This window comes from Poecilia mexicana, unplaced genomic scaffold (genome assembly GCF_051168715.1).
Source record: "Poecilia mexicana isolate PSO_F unplaced genomic scaffold, ASM5116871v1 scaffold_3, whole genome shotgun sequence".
Lineage (NCBI taxonomy): Eukaryota > Metazoa > Chordata > Actinopteri > Cyprinodontiformes > Poeciliidae > Poecilia > Poecilia mexicana.
In genome coordinates, this window is record NW_028263372.1 from 10278841 (window position 1) to 10296637 (window position 17797).

Sequence of the window (17797 nt, forward strand, 5' to 3'; positions counted from 1 at the left end):
GATTAAAAGTTATCAAAAAAGCAACATATATCATGCGCTGCTCTAGAGAAATTAAAGAACAAATGAGAAACAAAACACAAATTGCTCCTGGTTCACTTCAATTAAAGTCTGTGTCTTTGATTTAATTGTACAAAATTAAAAATGGCAACCATGGGAGAAGAAGGAGAACAGATTTACAAACTTTGGTAAATGTGTCACTTTTGGAACCAATATGGATCATGTTGGTTGTGTTGTATATGACCAACAATCCCTACATATGCAGCTTTTTGCTCAGAGATAACATGACAATCAGATTTTCTTCATCTTCTCATTTTCAGTTTTTTTTCTGTCTGCGTCTCCACTTGCTCTCTTGCGGCCACAGGTTGAAAGTCACGGTCTCATCCGAGCGGTCAACTCCTACGCTGGCTTCACAGAGTTTGACAGAACCCCCGCTTTTCTTCATCCAGACTCGAGTAAGTTCAGAAAAGAAAATTGTAAATTAGATCTTCTAGTTCAGTGTCCTCCCTTCAGTAGTAACAATGGTGTAGCATAATTGATTTCTGATGGTTTATTGTGTTTGTGTAGCTCTGACAAAGAAGGACAGGAGTAGAGTTTCAGCTGAAGACATCCCTAGAGCTGCAGTACTAGTAAGAGCTTGTTGTGTGCGTTTGTGTGTAAAGGTTGACGTGGACTTGTGTTTGATTAACGTGTTGCTTCTCTTCCAGGAAAGGGTTCAGGTGAAATCAGCCCAAGCCAGCACCCTGTAAGTGTCCTTCCACTGCTCCTTATTGACATATAAACATCACCTTTCTGCAAACAGCTTTACAAATGCTCCAACACAATAAAGTGAAAGTGGTGACAGATTAGATCAGGGTTCTGATGACTGGCTCTCTCATCAGTTCTCTCTCTCTCTATCAGGAGACCTCCTGAGGAAGAAACATTAAATGGTAAGAACTGGAGTTACTGTTAGTATATTTTAGATTACTGATACAGGTATCACAGGATTGGTATCGACCGATACCGATCTGATATAGGAAAACGTAACTGACTTAAAACCTTTCTTTTTTAAAAAACATAAATGTACTGAATCAGAAATGTATTAACTCTGCACCAGTACAGCACACTTAAATACGCTAAGCATTTTCACGAGCTTAGTCAAACATGTAAAACAAAACAACTTTGATTTGTTCGGTCAGAGCAGTTATGGGATATAGCAGCCAAACTAAAATGAATAATAAAGAATCTGTCAAAAACAATAGGTTGACAACTTTGGTCAAACATATACGTTTGTTTCAATATCTGGACCAATACAGATATTATCAGATCTCTGCTTTGGTCGTTTACCTTTCTCAGGATCTTTTGAATGTGAAGTTCTCCAAACTTCAACCTTGGTGAAATAAGACAGGGTGGAATCTGTGGTGTTTGTATAGTTCAGGCTGGATTTAATGCATTTTACAATCCAAAGGCAATTGTTTTATGCCAGAAACATCTTAGATTTAATGCCAACCTTCACTTTACCGTGACCATAGTTTGTTTTTTCTTCCTGAATGAGACCTTTACTTAGCTGCTCCTCTTGTGTGGTTACAGCTGCCGTTTCCCTGTACACGGCACGCCACAGCCACCTCGGAGCCAGGAAGGACTGTGAGTCTCACTGATGGACACAAGATAAACTAGTTGACCTCATTTAAACCAAAGATATTTATTAGCGAGTCTTATTTTCACGTTGGACTTTTACTTTTTTTTAAAACTTCTGTCAATCATGTTTGGTTTTTTTTTTTGTTTTTGTTCATCCACTTTACAGTTATGCAAAATGTTGTGTTGGTCTGTTACATAAAATCCCTCCAATTCTTTGAAGTTTGTGTTTGTAACATGACACAATTTGAATGCTATGTAAATTTGTAACAACTAATAGTACTACCTTTTGCATCAAACCGTTTTAGTTGTTTGTGTTCTTGGTTTTTAATTATGTATGGCCATCTAGTGGCTGACGCCGGAACTGCTTAATGAAGTCTGAGTGTAGTTAAAAAGACATTAATTTCTGTTTCTTCAGCTATCGGCTCTCCGTTCAAGCCTATGGAAAGCTATCAGTACTCGGGTGAGGAGACTACACTGGTGTTCAAACATTTCCACTCTGTTAATAATAAATACTTGTTATCCATTCACTTTAGTAACTTCTGTAAATAATGAACAAGTCTTTGCTTTTCACTCTTCTTCCTCCAGCTGTGGAGCGCAACAACTTGATGAGGCTGTCTCAGAGCATCCCCTTCACTCCTGTGCCCCCTAGAGGTGAAAACACAGTAATGCACCAGTCCTCACCTTTTTGACGGCTTCATTAATAACCAGCGAACTGTTTGAGAATGAGGAAGCATGAAGGCAGATAAGAGATCTCTTCTACTCCCACTGCCGTTTGCTTCGCAGTGAATGAGCAAAGTGTCGGTGCTGCCTTGAATGTTTCGTCTTTTTTTTTTTTTTTACAGTTATTATGACTTTAAAATTAGATTACTTCTTCTTTTGAAAGAGGAAGTGCTGGTTTTGACAATGAGGATGTGATGTTTTGACGGCTACAGGTGATGGGTTTTCTTTTTTAATTAGTAAAATAACTTAAGTCATATAGAGGCAAACAGTGGTTGTCATGGTGCTACCCTTTTAAAATCATTTAGTATGCAGGTCATTTAAAGGATAGGTAAAAATGTATATAGTTTCATAAAAACTAATCTGGAAAAGCTAAATATTTTCATTAGGAAAATATCTGGAATTCTGGGGAAGGTTTTAGGAACTGGAAAACTAAAATTATTCAGCATGCATTTTTGTTTGTGTTTTTTTACGTGAAGGTTTTATGCGTTTGGCCTTTTTAGGGCCTTTACCAAGGCACAAAAACCGTCACATGTGCAGGCGGTTTAACAGTTCAGTAACACCATGACAAGTTTGACTCGTCACTTTATCTGTTCCTTTTCTTTGGTATTTGAGCACAGCATAATCTAACTGTGCACCTTATTGTTCCACAAGATTTTAAAATGAGTTTATTATTGTGTCGCATGCAAACTCACAGCTATTTTCCGCCTCTGATTCAAAGCAGCGTAACTCGGCTGACCTCCGCATCATGACTCTGCTGAGAGACTCACCTCTAGTCTAAATGTAGCTGAGTTAAAAACCAGAAGTATTCGAGCAAAGGTTCTCAGTTCTAAACTTATACGGAGCATTCACATCTTTTTTTTTTTTTTTTTTTTAAAGCAAGTTACAGTTCTCTTTTTATTTCTAATTGATTTTGTACTGAAACATTTTTGTTATGAATCATTTTGAAACTTTTTCTTTTCCACTTCTCATTCCATTTTCTGTAACCTTTTGACTACGGAGCCCGTGACATGGGAAGGAACAAAGACGTGTAGGAACTACTTGTTTACTTCTTGGGAACGAGATAATTTGCATTGTTGCATGGACAAGTGTAATCTAAAACAAACATTTAAATGGGTAGCATCTACAACATGACCGTTATTAGAACTATATTGATTAGAATGACTTTCTGTGATTTATGGCATAATGTGGCACATTATGCCATAAATGCGCATAAATGTTTTATATTTTTAACAAGAGTTGCCTGTGCATTTTGTAACAATTGGTGTAAAATGTAATTATTTTCTTGGATATTGTGACGGAAATTAATACAAAATGCATTCAATGAGTTTATTATATTCTACGCTGATTATTAATGCCGTTATAATAAAGTTTTAAAACATTTTCAAAGCAGAACTCGTCATGCGTTATTTTGGTAGGAGCAGCCAAATTAAACGTCTCTTGCTAAGAATTACGCTATACCTGACCGCAAGTCACTGAAGAATAAGATTCTAATTCAGGTTGAAATGAAGCAAAAGCAAATCAGACTTCTCCATGTTTGCGAGATGCTAATGAACGGAGAACCGCTTTGTTTTTTTGTTTTTTTAAATTAACCTTCCTTTTATGGCTTGCAGACTACGCATTTCAACTCTTTGTTTAATCCGTTTCCTTGTTCCTGCAGGTTTTGTTCATCTTTGTAGTGTAAACATCTTGCCTGACAAGTTAAAAACTCGGGCAGTGAGCCTAGTATCTATTACGTTGGCAAAAATTGCGCTCAGTGGAAGAAGCGGCAAATGTGTGAAATTTTAACCCATCCTAAAAGGCAATGACATTTGGTTGGCAGTTATTAAGATGAGCGCTTGGAGAGAATAGTCTTGCAGCTAGAAATTATTTGCACACAAATCGGTGGCTAAGACATCCTGCTTTGTGTTGCCACAGGGGAGCCGGTGACGGTGTACCGTCTGGAGGAGAGCTCCCCAAACACCATCAACAACAGCATGTCCTCCTGGGCCCAGCGGGGCCTCTGTGCCAAAATAGAGTTTCTGAGCAAGGAGGAGATGGGCGGAGGACTCCGACGGGCTCTGAAGGTCCTTTGCACTTGGTCAGAGTACGACATCCTGAAGCCTGGACACCTCTACATAGTCAAGTCCTTCCTGCCTGAGGTGGTCCAGACGTGGGAGAGCATCTACAAGGAGGAGACCGTGTTGCATCTTTGTCTCAGGGTGAGAATATTTAGATCTACTTTGTGTTATTCTGCAGTAAAAGGTCTGGGTGTGTCCCCAAAGAGGAGAGATCCAAGAAATGCCAAACCTTGGCAACAGCTTTTCCATGTTCAGTGTTTTCTATTTCACTACATTTCCCTAATCAATTGCGCTATCCTGTGAGTTTTGGTAACTTTTCTTTTTCTTTTATCACTCAAGGAAATTCAACAGCAACGAGCTGCTCAGAAGCTGACGTTTGCCTTCAATCAAATCAGGCCAAAGACGATTCCTTACTCACCGAGGTAACCAATCACATCCTGTTCATAGAAACCTGATTATTCATTCATTCCTGGTCATATTTGTTTAGTGTGTCAAACGCTCCTCTTGCAGCTTGTCTAACCTCTGACACTGAAAGGGGAACCCCATGTCAGTTCCTGCAGTAGTGCAATAGTACATAGTACATTGTTTTAGCGTGATGTCATTTCTGAAGCCTTTTACCGGACACCATCTGTACCAATGGTTTCTACACTCAAATCATCTAACAGAATGCTTTCCAATTTGTTAGTGGTAGCAAAACTTGCTAACAGTAGTGCCATTTTATTTTCATACAAGTACAGAGAAATCCGGTCAGAAGCAAGAAACTTTTTTTTTAACGTTCATTAAACACGACATGCCAATAAGCTAACACATGGACAGAAACACTCTTCAGTGCAGAAGTTCTTTCTTGACAGAAGAAACAAAGTTGACAATCACTTACAGAAAGCAGAAGATGTGTAGGAACCAAAATCATTTTATTTTACTCCAGGCAATGTATTGTCTCAACAGTACAACATCATCTGGATAGACAGAAAAAAAATAAAACATTTTTGGTAGAGGTGCTCCAGTTTCTGGCCGATTACCTAACGATGCCACAAAGGACTGTAATCAACATCGGACTGTTATTTTCCATAGGTTTGACTCATCAGTCGAACATTTTCTTTAGATGAGAGGCTAAAATTCATAACAAGTCTCATTATCTCATTAAGATTTTAGAAAAGAAAGAAGTTGTTTACCATATCAGGCGTCATTATCAAAACATCAAACAATCCTGTTATAATCGCACGTTTTCCATTCTGGTGATGCTGCCGTTCCTGTCCTTTAAAAACGATCACCGGTCTTGAGCTGCGCTCATCATTCTGTGTGTTCAGGTTTCTGGAGGTATTCCTGCTGTACTGCCACTCAGCTGGCCAGTGGTTTGCCATTGAAGAGTGCATCACCGGCGAGTTCAGGAAGTTCAACAACAACAACGGAGACGAGATTGTTCCCACCAACCTTCTGGAGGAGACTATGCTGGCCTTCAGCCACTGGACGTACGAGTACACCCGGGGAGAGCTGCTGGTGCTCGACCTGCAGGGTAAGACGGGTGTATGCGCGCCAATGCCACATTTATTCTTTAAAAAAATTAGCCGTTTCTTGTAATGCCGCTTTCATTTGCAGGCGTCGGGGAGATCCTGACGGATCCGTCTGTCATTAAGAGCGGGGAGAAAGGGTGAGCGTTCTCACAACACGGAGCCGCCATTTTCTCATTTAATCCTGATCAAGTCAAGAGTTCAGGAGCTGACTTATCCCTCTGTCTCTGCTGCAGATCGTACGACATGATATTCGGACCTGCCAACCTTGGAGACGATGCCATCAGAAACTTCCGGACTAAACACCACTGCAACTCCTGCTGCCGGAAACTCAAACTTCCTGGTGGGACGAGCTTTCCAGCTGCTGACTGGTTGCTTAATGTCATATGGGAATTGTTGGCAATACTTTATTTGAAGGGGTGCATAAAACTGACATGACACTGTTATAAACATGACATAACACCTGTTATGAACATAAAGGAGTCTTTGTGAATATTTATGACTGTCATGAAGTGACATTCGGTAAATAATGACACTTTTAATGCAAAGTTGTATTAAAACTTCTATTAAAAGTGTCAACTGTATTAACTGAGTGACACTTCATGACAACATTCAGACATCCATAAAGACTCCTTTATGTTCATAACAGGTGTTATGTCATGTTTATAACAGTGTCATGTCAGTCTTATGCACCCCTTCAAATAAAGTATTGCCAAATTTAGTCTTACGCCAAATTTCTCTTATAACGGATATCAAATTACTTTTTATTCTGCACTAAAAAGTTGTTTTATTATGTTAAAGAAAGTCTCCCCCCCCCCAAAGTTAAAATGTTACCTTATTTTAACTGCTGTAAATAAAGGCTTCAGAGACTAAATAAAAAAGTTGGAAAATGTGTAACAGCTGCATAAACATGACAGAAAACTTATCGCAGAGAAACAACCAAAGTTTGGCTTTTAACCTGCCATTTATCATATCTGTTTTTCTTTGTTTTTCTTCCTCTTCAGATCTAAAGAGGAACGACTACACACCAGATAAGGCTACCTTCCCACAGGATGACCCGCCCAACCCAGGGGGCGGAGTCAAAGATTCCCGCCAATCGATGAGACTGATGCTGTGATCAGTGAGGCAGTTTTGTGTGTGGGTGTCTGCGTGTTGGTGTGTGTTTTTGAGGGGCGACAGAGTTGTATTTTTTTTTCTTTGTTTTTTTCTCCATCTATTTCAATCAAAGCCAAGGAGCAGGAAGGAGAAGCCAACGAACTGGAAGAATTGCCGCTGTGTTTCTTGTGCATGCAGACATTTGCTATCGTAATCGTTCTGTTTTTAGACACCAGGAGAGGATTTTTAAAAGCATTTTGTACACGTTTCTGAACGTATATGTACACACATACGTACATATATGTAAGCTGGATATATAAACAGGTACAGTATCATTGCAGAGGCTTTATTTATTTTAGAAGTTTGAGAAGTTGCCTTGTTTCACCAACAAAAAAGCGTTTTTTTTTTTTAAAAAAGAACAAAATCAAGTGCATTGTAGATCTGTTACAGCAGCTTCAGACACGACAACCTGCTAAGACAGAGTTGCTGCAACTTCGCAGATTGCCACCGTATCACGTCTTTTTAAATGTTTAAAAACGTGTATCCTTTTTTTTTTTGTCTTTTTAGCTAATGATAAGAAATACATGAATTTAAAACTCTTGTAAAAAAAATAATGATTAAAAAAACCTATGGGCAGATTGCAATGCAACTTTTACAGAAAAAAAATGTATGTAATTTTATTGTATTGAAAGTGTGTCCATCAGAATTTTCCTTTTTAGTTTTTATTGTTACAGAGGTACTATTGCTATATCTTTGTCATCAGCTATTGTATGAGCAAAAACTACAATCCAGTGTATCTTATAGATACAGATATGTGGCATGAGCTCAACAGATTGAAATATTTTATTCAGGGGAACTGACGAATACAAGGGTATTACTGTATACATTTTGTACTGAATATCATTTTAAACAAATAAAATGTCAAACATCATTGTTTCTAAAGCTCGAAAAAGATTTCTTTGTCTTTATTGATATTTTTCCTGCTTCAAAAAAAAACACACATTAAAACACTACTGGAACAGACCACCAGTGTTTGGATATATGTTTCAACAAGTGTAATCGAAAAACTTAAATAGATGCACCGATCACGTTTGTTTCTTTTTTCTGGCCAGTACCGATTTTTCTTTTTGTGTTTCTTTTTATTTCTTTGTTTTTAGGTCTGACCTACTAATCCCTGATTTATAACGCTGAAAATGTTGGACAGAAGCATCTTTGACTGAACTAAGAATTTTAACGGTGACAGAAAATTAAAAAAATTACAAGATTATGCCCGTTTAGGAATCAATGAGCTGAGCTCAAGCATGAAAATACATGATTGGGTAGCTTGGAGTATCTCATCTGCTTGTCACTGCCCAATTTTGCTCTCTAAACAATCATATATAACGTTTGTCCTCATGGAATTTCCGCTTACATTGAATTTTGATGTCTATCGACCTGTTTTGCAACCATGCAAATTTGATCAAGGTTGGTCAAGTAACCAGCCTTGTCAGAAGCAGACTTTTAAAGTCTGGGAGAATGAATGGGCTTTTGAAATTCTCAGGCTTATTACTTGCTGGAGAAAGACAATGGATCTTCTGTTGTTCTGCACACTATCTTTTGACATTACCTGCCGGTATTGGAATACACACACACACACACACACACGATACCTTCTGTTGCGCAGTCTCTGATCACACTGACAGGATCGCTCACCGGCGCACCTGTGTGATAACTCGCTGCTGAAAGGGCTGGGATGTGCAGGTGCTCCTCTGTAAATGTGAGATTTGCATTTCTGAAGTCAGAAGGGATGCTTCTTTACCTCAGTCAAATAGAGTAGGCAGCCATCCTGGGTGAAGACATTACAAGTTGTGGCACCCTTGAGACACCTCCTCAATTTTTTTGTTTCCATTTTACAACTTGTGTTTTGTTTATGTTGTGTAGCACTTACTCACATTCACTAGATGATTTTAAAGGGGCACTATTATGTAAAATTAACTTTTGAGCTTTACACTGAATTTTATTCCCTCAACAAGAACATACCTGCAGTGTTGCCTTGATTATGTCACGCATGTTTGAGAAATTATTTAAACTCCCGTAGAAACCATTCAGCTGTACAAAACGCCTCGGTGGACCGAGCTCTGCCAGTTTCTGAGCTTCCACCTCACAGAGCAGCCCGCCCCCAATCAGCTCCTTCAGACTAGACAGCAGCAATTAGCAAACACCTGGTGGAACTGCATACCTGCTATGCTCATGAGTTATTTCTAGTAAAAACTCTGGTAAAAACATTGTTGAAGTTTAATAGAGGACTTCTTGATAGGGGAGTTTGAGAGCAGGAGTTTTTAAAGAGACAAGAGGCCCAATTTGAAGACGTTAAATTACAAAGTTAAATGTAAGTCGCACTTGATATAAGTTTTTAAAACTTTTAAAAACTCCTGTTACCCTTTTAAAACTGCATTTCGTAATCCTTTTTCCCCTTCACTTTCAGTCTTTGATTCAGCTGGTTTATCACAACATACCCTGCCACAAATGCTAAAGCTAGTTAGCATGACCACCGATGATGGCGGATATATGGTTTTCCTGGGGTAAGTTCCGGCTCTAAGGCCCTCCTCTTGACTCTGATTGGTTGTTTTTTTGACTGGGAGCGATGCATTTATTCAGACGGCACAGGTGTAATTTCTGGTACAATGCCATTTTACGCCAAAAGATGGCAGTAGTGGTTCGTGGGCGAGAGATTGACTTCCATGCCTTCAAACGTCATCACCTGCCCGATCAAATGGATGGAGAAGTTTTTCTGTAAATATGTTACTGTAACAGAATATGTTTTTCTGTAAATATGTTAATGTAACATAATATGTTTTTCTGTTAATATGTACCTTATTAACATATATTCTATTTTGAGTTATTTATGGGTGTTTATTATAAGTAACCGTTAGCCGCTACTAACCTAGATGCTAACTTCCGTTAGCCACCGATAGTCTGAAACGATCAGCTGTTGGCATTTTTGCAGAAGTTAGGCTGTAACCGTTACCTGCCGTTAGTCTAAATGTTATCAACTTTTTTTTCTTTTTCTTTTTTTAAAGGCTTTATCGACTCTGGCTGCCTTAATTTGAGAGTGGCCAGACAGGAAGACGGTGTGGGGCAGACTGCCTAGTCGTACATGGGTCTCTCACGCTCTATTTCTGCTCCCCTTGATTTTAGGTTAGTTATAAATCAGAATAAACCATAGATTTGCTGAAGCATTGGTCCATTATATGTGTAAAATTGGAGACATACTTCTGTTAGTACTATAATGTATGTTGAGTCTATTTCGATTAACTTGTTTTTATTTTGTACATAATAGTATGTAACAGACTGTACAAACGACTGTGTAATTATCAAGTTCTTCGCCTACGTTGTTTTTACGCAGAAGAAGCGGCTGAACAGTCACCAGCATCGCAGCGAAGCCACCACTAAAGAAACTGATTTCTGTTTTCATAGGGTAAAGACGCTCTGTGAGTCTGGGCGGCTTGTGAAAGCTGAGTGAGGTTGCACGGCAGCTTTCCAGCCTCCCACAAGGCGTGGCTTAGCTGTTTGATAGGGCAAAGTTTTTTCTCTGAACATCTCATTCCTGTAAGCTGAGGACTGAAAGTTCACAAGAACTCTGCCCTCATCACAGCTTCTTCTGCAAAACCATGAAGACAGTCACTATTGAGTACTGGTAAGGTTTTCTTTTTTTTTTTTTTTTTTTACCCCCACTTCCTCTTCTTTAAACACATGTACTTTTGCATTTTAATTGGCAAATATAAAAATGTTTTGTTTGTTTGCTTTGTTTCTTTTTTATGTTGTGCACTTTTGCAGTATAGCTGCTTGCAGAATTATGAAACTCAAGAGTGAGAGGTTGGTTATCTATAGCTCTCATTTGGTTACCTTGATTGTTTTATATTGCAGTAAAGACTGAAGTTATGCATACCGCTACCAGGAACTAGCCGGCGTTCTCCGGCAAATTCCTGGAGTGAAGGTAAAAGGAGTCACTGGGAGGACAGGTATTCTGAACTATTGGTTTTTATATATGTACAGTATATTTAATAAACTATATATATATATATATATATATATATATATTTTTTTTTTTTTTTTTTTTTTTAAGTTAATGTTTCATTCTTCATCATTTTTCTTTCACCTCCATAGATAGCTTTGAGGTATCCCTGGAGGATGAGCTTCTCTACTCAAAGCTAGAGACGAAGTCGTTTCCAGATCCTGAGCAGGTTTGTGGTTTAGCTCAAACTTTCTATTCAAAAGCACTTCTTTAAAAGCTGAATAGGATTTCCCTTTTGCTGTCCAGTCATTTCACTTTTTTGTGTGTGTTTGTTTTTCTTTTGGATACATAAAAAAGCTGACATGTCTTTCACAACGTGTTTATTTGAAGTCAACAAAAGGAGAGTCACATTTGCTTTGCATGCCTTTGCGTCTCATGTTTAGATGGCGGAGAAGGTGATGGAGAAGCTTCCTGATGACAACGCCAAGAAGAAATCCAAGAGACGGATATGCTCTGTCCTGTAAAAGGTGGAGAAACAAACAATTATATTCACACTGGCAAAAAAAACAAACGAAAAAAACCAATCCATAAACCTGTTGTGCGCGTCCGGAGTATGAAAATTAGAGTAAGGATTTTAATTAGTGGATGCAAAATCTGTGTGTACCAAAATGAAAAGATCTGATATGGCTCTGTCGCGGCTGTGAATATAAACAAGATGTTTGTGAGAGCGGCTCTCTGGATCCAGGCGGCGATTGACGCCTCTTTTTATGAATGCACTCACCTAAAACCCAAGTGGTGTGTGCACGATGCAAGTCGAGAAGCTTCTCGGCCGCCTGGAGCCCGACAGTCTGCTTCAGTCTCATCAAAGTTATGAGAAACGGAGGGAGAAAAAAAAACAGATGCTCCTAATGAAGATTTGTATATATTTGGGGATTTCTTTGTTTATACTACTGAACAGAATCTACGTGTGTGTGGGAGTTTTTAATCGCTCCTTAGAGTCTACTACGGCCCAGACTCTCAGGAACATTCACTTAATCTTTGCAAGATGTATTTGATGTTTTTATGATCTAAAATATCTCATTAATATCCGTTTTCCTCTGTCAAAGCATCATTACAGAGGAGCAATAAAAACATAAAATCTGGTCTCATAATTCTATTTTATATTTAACCTAATCTCTGACCCACTTCTCTTCCCACAATATCCTGCTGACCAAAAATAAGCTGCAGAGCTGAGAAACATGTTTTTCAGATTGTGTGTCATGCCCCACTGGGGAGCAGGGAAGCCTGGGAACATAAGACCAATAATGCCTGTACTTAATAAACATTTTAATTGCACATAATATTCAACACGTGTGTATATATCTGTATCTGTAGATATATGCATACAGATATATGTATGCATATATCTGTATGCATATATCTGTATCTGTAGATGTATGCATGTATGCAAATTTGACCAAGACAGATCAAATTTGACTGATACCATTAATTTGGATGAAGAAAATGTTGGTTTATATTAGCTTAGCTTTGTTATTATATAAAATATTTATTTATCAAATCACCTGCATAACATTAAAAAGTTTTTTTGTAAGTAGCCAAAGCTATAATTTTCCAGAACTTTTATTTTATGCTATTTTATGCTGTTAACTTCCTGCTTGTAGTTTTTTTTTTTTTTAACCTTCAGTTATGTTTTTTTTTTTTTTTTCCTATCTTGAATCTGGACATAAATGCCACGATTTCCACCATTTGCAGACTTTATGCTAAGTTGCGCTAACTGGCTGCTAGCGTGGGAGATTTTCTTTTGGGTTGTGTTTAACATGGGAGTATTTGGGTAAAGAAACGCCAGACATGTTTACTTTGGATATTTATGACAAACCTCACAACATGAACAACTGTACAATAACATTATAAAGCAAAGTGCTACATGGCCTGTAGTTGGACTCTTGAAACACTGCTCCTGTAACACATTTTGTGCCCGTTGAATAAAATGTAACTGATTGCCATCGCCTGTGTTGACATTTTCTCTCACACACCAACTAGAAACTGATGGCTACGTGGGCAGATCACAGGCAAGACGAGGCATGTGCAGAATAAGACCAGCTGTCTAGACCGATAATAGAAAACAGAACCTTTCAGGTCTTTAGTTTCAACTTTTTGCATCAGATAACATGTGAAAACTAGTGATTAAAAAAGAAGCTTCTAGCTGAAACCTTTGTATGCTCACCAGGTACAGGTTCAGTAGGTAGACCTTGCCAGCACCACCTTTGTTGCCTTGAAAACCGCTCCTTCTTTTTTTCATTGAATGAGTCAAACGCTTCATTGAATCAAGACCACAGAAATTTAGCTCCATGTAGCATGCAGAAAGTCAATTAAACCCCTTTATCCTCCGTTCTGGAGCTACGTCAGAACTTAATTGAGTCGTCCTTATAAAGTCTAGATACCTATTCGCATCGAGTTACGCGTTTGCCTTTTCAAAAAGGTCAAACAGTATCTGAACCATAATCTCAAACTCAAGAGCAGTTGAAAGAGAATCAAAGCAGAAGAAGAAAACTCCCTCGCCTCCCTCTTTGTGTCTCTGCTCGGCTTTCTAACCAGACTCGGATTTAAAGATGAGCGGCAAAAACAAATGAATCAGCAGTGCTTGCCAACTGCTGTTGATGTTGTCTAGAACATGTTATGTAAAATATGTTTTCTGCTGATATCAAATTGTTAGCACGTCATAGCAATCATTAGACTGTCATGCAGCAAAGGTCTTCAGTCAGAGGCTTCTTCAGACTTGTTGCAAGACTGACTGCTACCACAGCATCACCATCTATGACGACATTTTATTTTCCGTTTGGGTTAAGTAAAATACTTTTGAATTGAGTTGAGGTAACTGGGTTGACTTGTGCTATATGTTAGCAAGCGATAGAACAGGTATACCCAATAAAGTGGTTATAAAAAAGGACTTTTCTCCACAAAGAAAACTGAAAATGAATAAAATTTCATCAGTTTAAACATCAGATAGTGTCCATCGCTTTAATTCAGTACCTTTTTCATATCTGACAGAGGTCGTTCTACATGATCTCGGCACTGCTTAATGCCTCGTATAATTTATACTAATGCAATCCGTCATACATACGGTATACTGCTACATTCATACTGCTACAGGTTCACTTGCTTACCGTAACACAACAAACAGGAAACAGGAAGCCACATCACAGCCAGTTTTAGCTAAGGTTTGACAGAATGGAGAAACGCTTCAGAGAGAGCAAGAAGTGAAACTGGATTGTGTATGAAAGGAAATGATCTGTTTCAGTGCTGCAGGTCCCAGCAATAGCCCTGCTATGAGGGCAACCTTTGGTTGCCCTCATTCTGGGTTCCATACATACATGAAAACTGTCATGAGTCACACACATAAAACCCCTAAAAAAATTAGAGTCCACAGTAATGAACCCCCATTGAAAACCTCACGGTTATTCCTCCAAATATTGATTTCTGAACTCATTGATATTGTTTCTAAATTTTTTTTTTTTTTGCATTATTTGAGGTCTGAGAGCACTGCATCGTTTTGGTTATTTTGACCATTTTGCAAATAAATACTAAATTCTTGCTTGGCATTTCGGAGACATGATGCCAGTAGTTCATAGAATAAAAGAAAAATGTTCACCTTACTAAAACATATACCTATAAAGAGTAAAATCTGAGATTTTTCCAGAGCTGTATATTCATATATGGCATATGTACTTACTCACCGCTGAAAGTATCTTTCAAACATATTTTATCCGACTCAAAGATCCTTCCCACTTCCAGCTGTACAGTAGTTTCACTAAACCAGCTACAGAAATTATACAGTTTTTTTTTTTCACTTTTGTACTAATGGGGGAAAAATGTTTTGCTGATTATTATTTCTATTTTTTCTCACAGATTATCCAAATTCATAGCTTATGTTCTTTCACTTAGCTTTCCAGTCATATAATGTGATTCTTATCTGTGACATTGTTGTTTAGATACAACCTGTCAGTACAGAAACCTAAAACTTTTGCATCAAAGAGATTAGTTTGATATCTGGACAGTGTCATTAAATTAAACTTAATGGAACGAGGTTATATTTCTTCTGGGTAAAGGTTGATTCATCCATTTGCATTGGTATGTTTTATGACTTTTCCCTTAATTTGGGGGCTTTGCTTTTACTTCTCAAGTAAAAAAAAAAAGATTTGTAATGAAAAATAATGGTTAGCATACAGTTAATGTTTACATATTGTCCATGTGTAATAATAGTATGTGGTAAAGTAGTAGGCCTCATAAAGTTGTTGATCATTAACTATAGCCTTGATTAGGTACTTAATTACATATTTATATATAAATATATACATAGGTCCTTATCAGCTTAATTAAATAAGCTTGTTCATTTTTATTAGTCTTAAATTCTTTACAATGGAAGTGTTTTGTGATTATAAAAACATATATTTTCATGTTATATGTCTGCCTTTTCTTTACGAATGCACTTAAAACAGTATTTTAAACTGTACAAGAATGAAGAACATTAATAATCATGCTGTAAGATTAATTAAAAAGGAATTGAGAATGAATGAGCTGCAGCTGGTTAAATATTTTTATTTGATCAAACTCTTTTTTTTGTATGAAAACTGAATCTAGCTGCATAATTTGTTTTTCTAAATGTCCAACAACAACCTCATCATCACAGGCTGGTCGCTTTAAGGTTTGAAGACTGTTACCCGTCTTATTTATTATTTCAAATAAATAATTATAATAATTTAAAAAATGGATCAGACTTATTGAATCGATCTGGTACAGTTTCTCGGTTCTGTGGGTCATTTCTCAGCGGTTCAGGATGCAGAGAAGTTGCCCTGATGTCGGACATTGACGTGAACTATAGAGGACTACTTTGCCAAAAGAGAAATGATCTTTTAAATCTTTCTTTTTTGTTATTCTCCTTTTACTATGTTTGTGCTTCTTTTTCTTTTTCAATTGTATTTTCTTTTCTTCTTTTTGCACTACAGCTGTTTTTCTGAGACGTATGTAGCTGTACGTGAAGGTAAAATTACTTTTGGACTGTTTCTGATTTGCTTAGAGAATTGGAGTTTAAATTTTTAGATGATTCGTTTAGGCCATCAGTTACAACTTCAATATCTTTTCTTGCACTTTTGGACTGTAAGAAAAATGACATTAAATTTAACAGAGTACAAGAAGTATACCACACTTTCAGATGGTTATTTCATCTACAATGTTGAATAGTGTTGCCAACTTTTGTTTGTCCAGGTTTAGTTGACTTTTGTAAGCTATACAAGCTTTACCAACTTACAACCAGCAGGAAGTTTAAACAGGAGGAAGTATGCGAGGTCAGCGCTTCGAAACTGGGTGTGTTGATAACAATACTGTGCATTTGAAAGCTGATAAAAATATAACCTGCCATATTTCCTTCCTCGTTCATTCGTAACTGCTTTATGTTTCTCAGCTCTGTTTTCTCAAAATAGACAACTCATCTTAAGCTAAGCTGGTTTGTGTGCTGTTAAACTACTTCCTATTTTTTCAGTTGTCCTTACATTTAAATATACTTGCAAACAGGGAAGGAGGAACAAGTTAGCCTTTGCTTTATGGCCCCCCAGTGGCAAAGACTGGCCATAGACGGGAGCCAAATATCAGATAAATGAAGCTTTCTCCAGTCACATCAGTGCAGAGACAATTAAGATGTTCACCTTACAAAAGTGAATCTGGTTGGATAACGTACAACCAGTTTCCTGCATGCAGTATACGAGCCACCGTTACAAAAGGGGAATATTTTGCATTTCATTCTTAATTTTGTTTTAAAAGCGGTTAGGACACGTTTGTACTGTTTAGGTCATTTTTTGCAGCTACACAGACTACCGCGGTACCCAGCACTGGTGCAGTGACAGAACAAAGTGTCCCCTTATATGTCAGGGTTCCTGTAGATTTCACCAACTCAGATTTGACATTTTTAAGACCATTATGACTAACATTCAAGTCATTTTCCCTCAGGAGACAACAACTTTGACCTTTTTGGGGTGTTTTGTAGTACTTGTACCTCTCACACGGCATATGGCTCCGACAGCCGTAACCCACGTTGTTCGGAGCTAGCCAACTGCAGATAAATCTACTCTTAGAAACTAAAAAACTAGAAGTCCAAGAAGCTTATTACCGCTTGCCTTTACCCCTTGTGATAGGACGCAGTGAGTTGGCCTGATGGAAAAGTCCCGTAAGAAAAACCTACATAGCCAGGACAAAATTTAGACTTGCCATTGCATATTTTAAAGCCTTAATTTTAGATGCATAAATATGACTTTTTAATGAGGATTTCATATTTTGCTCTTAGCTAAATTTACAAGCCATAATTTCACATTTTGTAATAAGCAGAGGTGAACAAGAGTAGCACTACTTCAACTTTTCACTCAAGAAAACGTCAAAACAAAGAAAAAAATTGTTCAAATGAGTTCCTTTTAATATAAAACTTATGAAACTAAAGACTTTAGGTTTTTCATTCAGTTGTTACCCTGTGTATCCAGAAATTTTACATGTGAGCTTAAATGCAACTTTCAAAGCTAATTTGGTTATTTTTGGTTTCATATAGATGTCACAAGGACCATATTGACTGAATTAGCCTCAGATGGATCTGTTTTATGATCACATCCCTTTACTGTAAGTGGAGCCCTATGCTGCTGGGATGAGACGACAGAACATATCTTATTAATGCTGAAGTGTCTGCACGTGAAGGGGATGGGCTCCGGGACACGAATTATAAAAACAAGACGCCAGCTTTTAGAAGAAAACATCACACACAAGCCAGAGAA

The 17797-nt window shown here is 37.7% G+C and overlaps 1 protein-coding gene and 1 long non-coding RNA gene across 5 annotated transcripts in view; both read left to right on the forward strand.

Annotated features, from left to right (window-relative positions):
* trpm7 (transient receptor potential cation channel, subfamily M, member 7) overlaps window positions 1–7946 on the forward strand; it is a 44111-nt gene extending 36165 nt beyond the window's left edge. For 3 of the 4 annotated variants that reach the window (XM_088004142.1, XM_014985133.2, XM_088004144.1), the window contains exons 28-40: window positions 362–452; window positions 565–626; window positions 705–742; window positions 898–926; window positions 1567–1620; window positions 2030–2074; window positions 2200–2265; window positions 4249–4532; window positions 4731–4813; window positions 5699–5904; window positions 5988–6039; window positions 6136–6242; window positions 6904–7946. In XM_088004142.1, the coding sequence (XP_087860268.1) occupies window positions 362–452; window positions 565–626; window positions 705–742; window positions 898–926; window positions 1567–1620; window positions 2030–2074; window positions 2200–2265; window positions 4249–4532; window positions 4731–4813; window positions 5699–5904; window positions 5988–6039; window positions 6136–6242; window positions 6904–7016 (1230 nt within the window). In that variant the 3' untranslated portion in view covers window positions 7017–7946. The remainder of the gene's footprint in view (window positions 1–361; window positions 453–564; window positions 627–704; window positions 743–897; window positions 927–1566; window positions 1621–2029; window positions 2075–2199; window positions 2266–4248; window positions 4533–4730; window positions 4814–5698; window positions 5905–5987; window positions 6040–6135; window positions 6243–6903) is intronic. The other variant, XM_088004143.1, reaches the window with a different exon arrangement.
* Window positions 7947–10043: 2097 nt separating this feature from the next.
* LOC106916685 (uncharacterized) lies at window positions 10044–12991 on the forward strand. The gene is made up of 5 exons (XR_015762483.1): window positions 10044–10171; window positions 10451–10670; window positions 10901–10995; window positions 11141–11217; window positions 11432–12991. It is a non-coding gene; the product is annotated as an uncharacterized LOC106916685 (long non-coding RNA).
* The last annotated feature ends 4806 nt before the right edge of the window (window positions 12992–17797 follow it).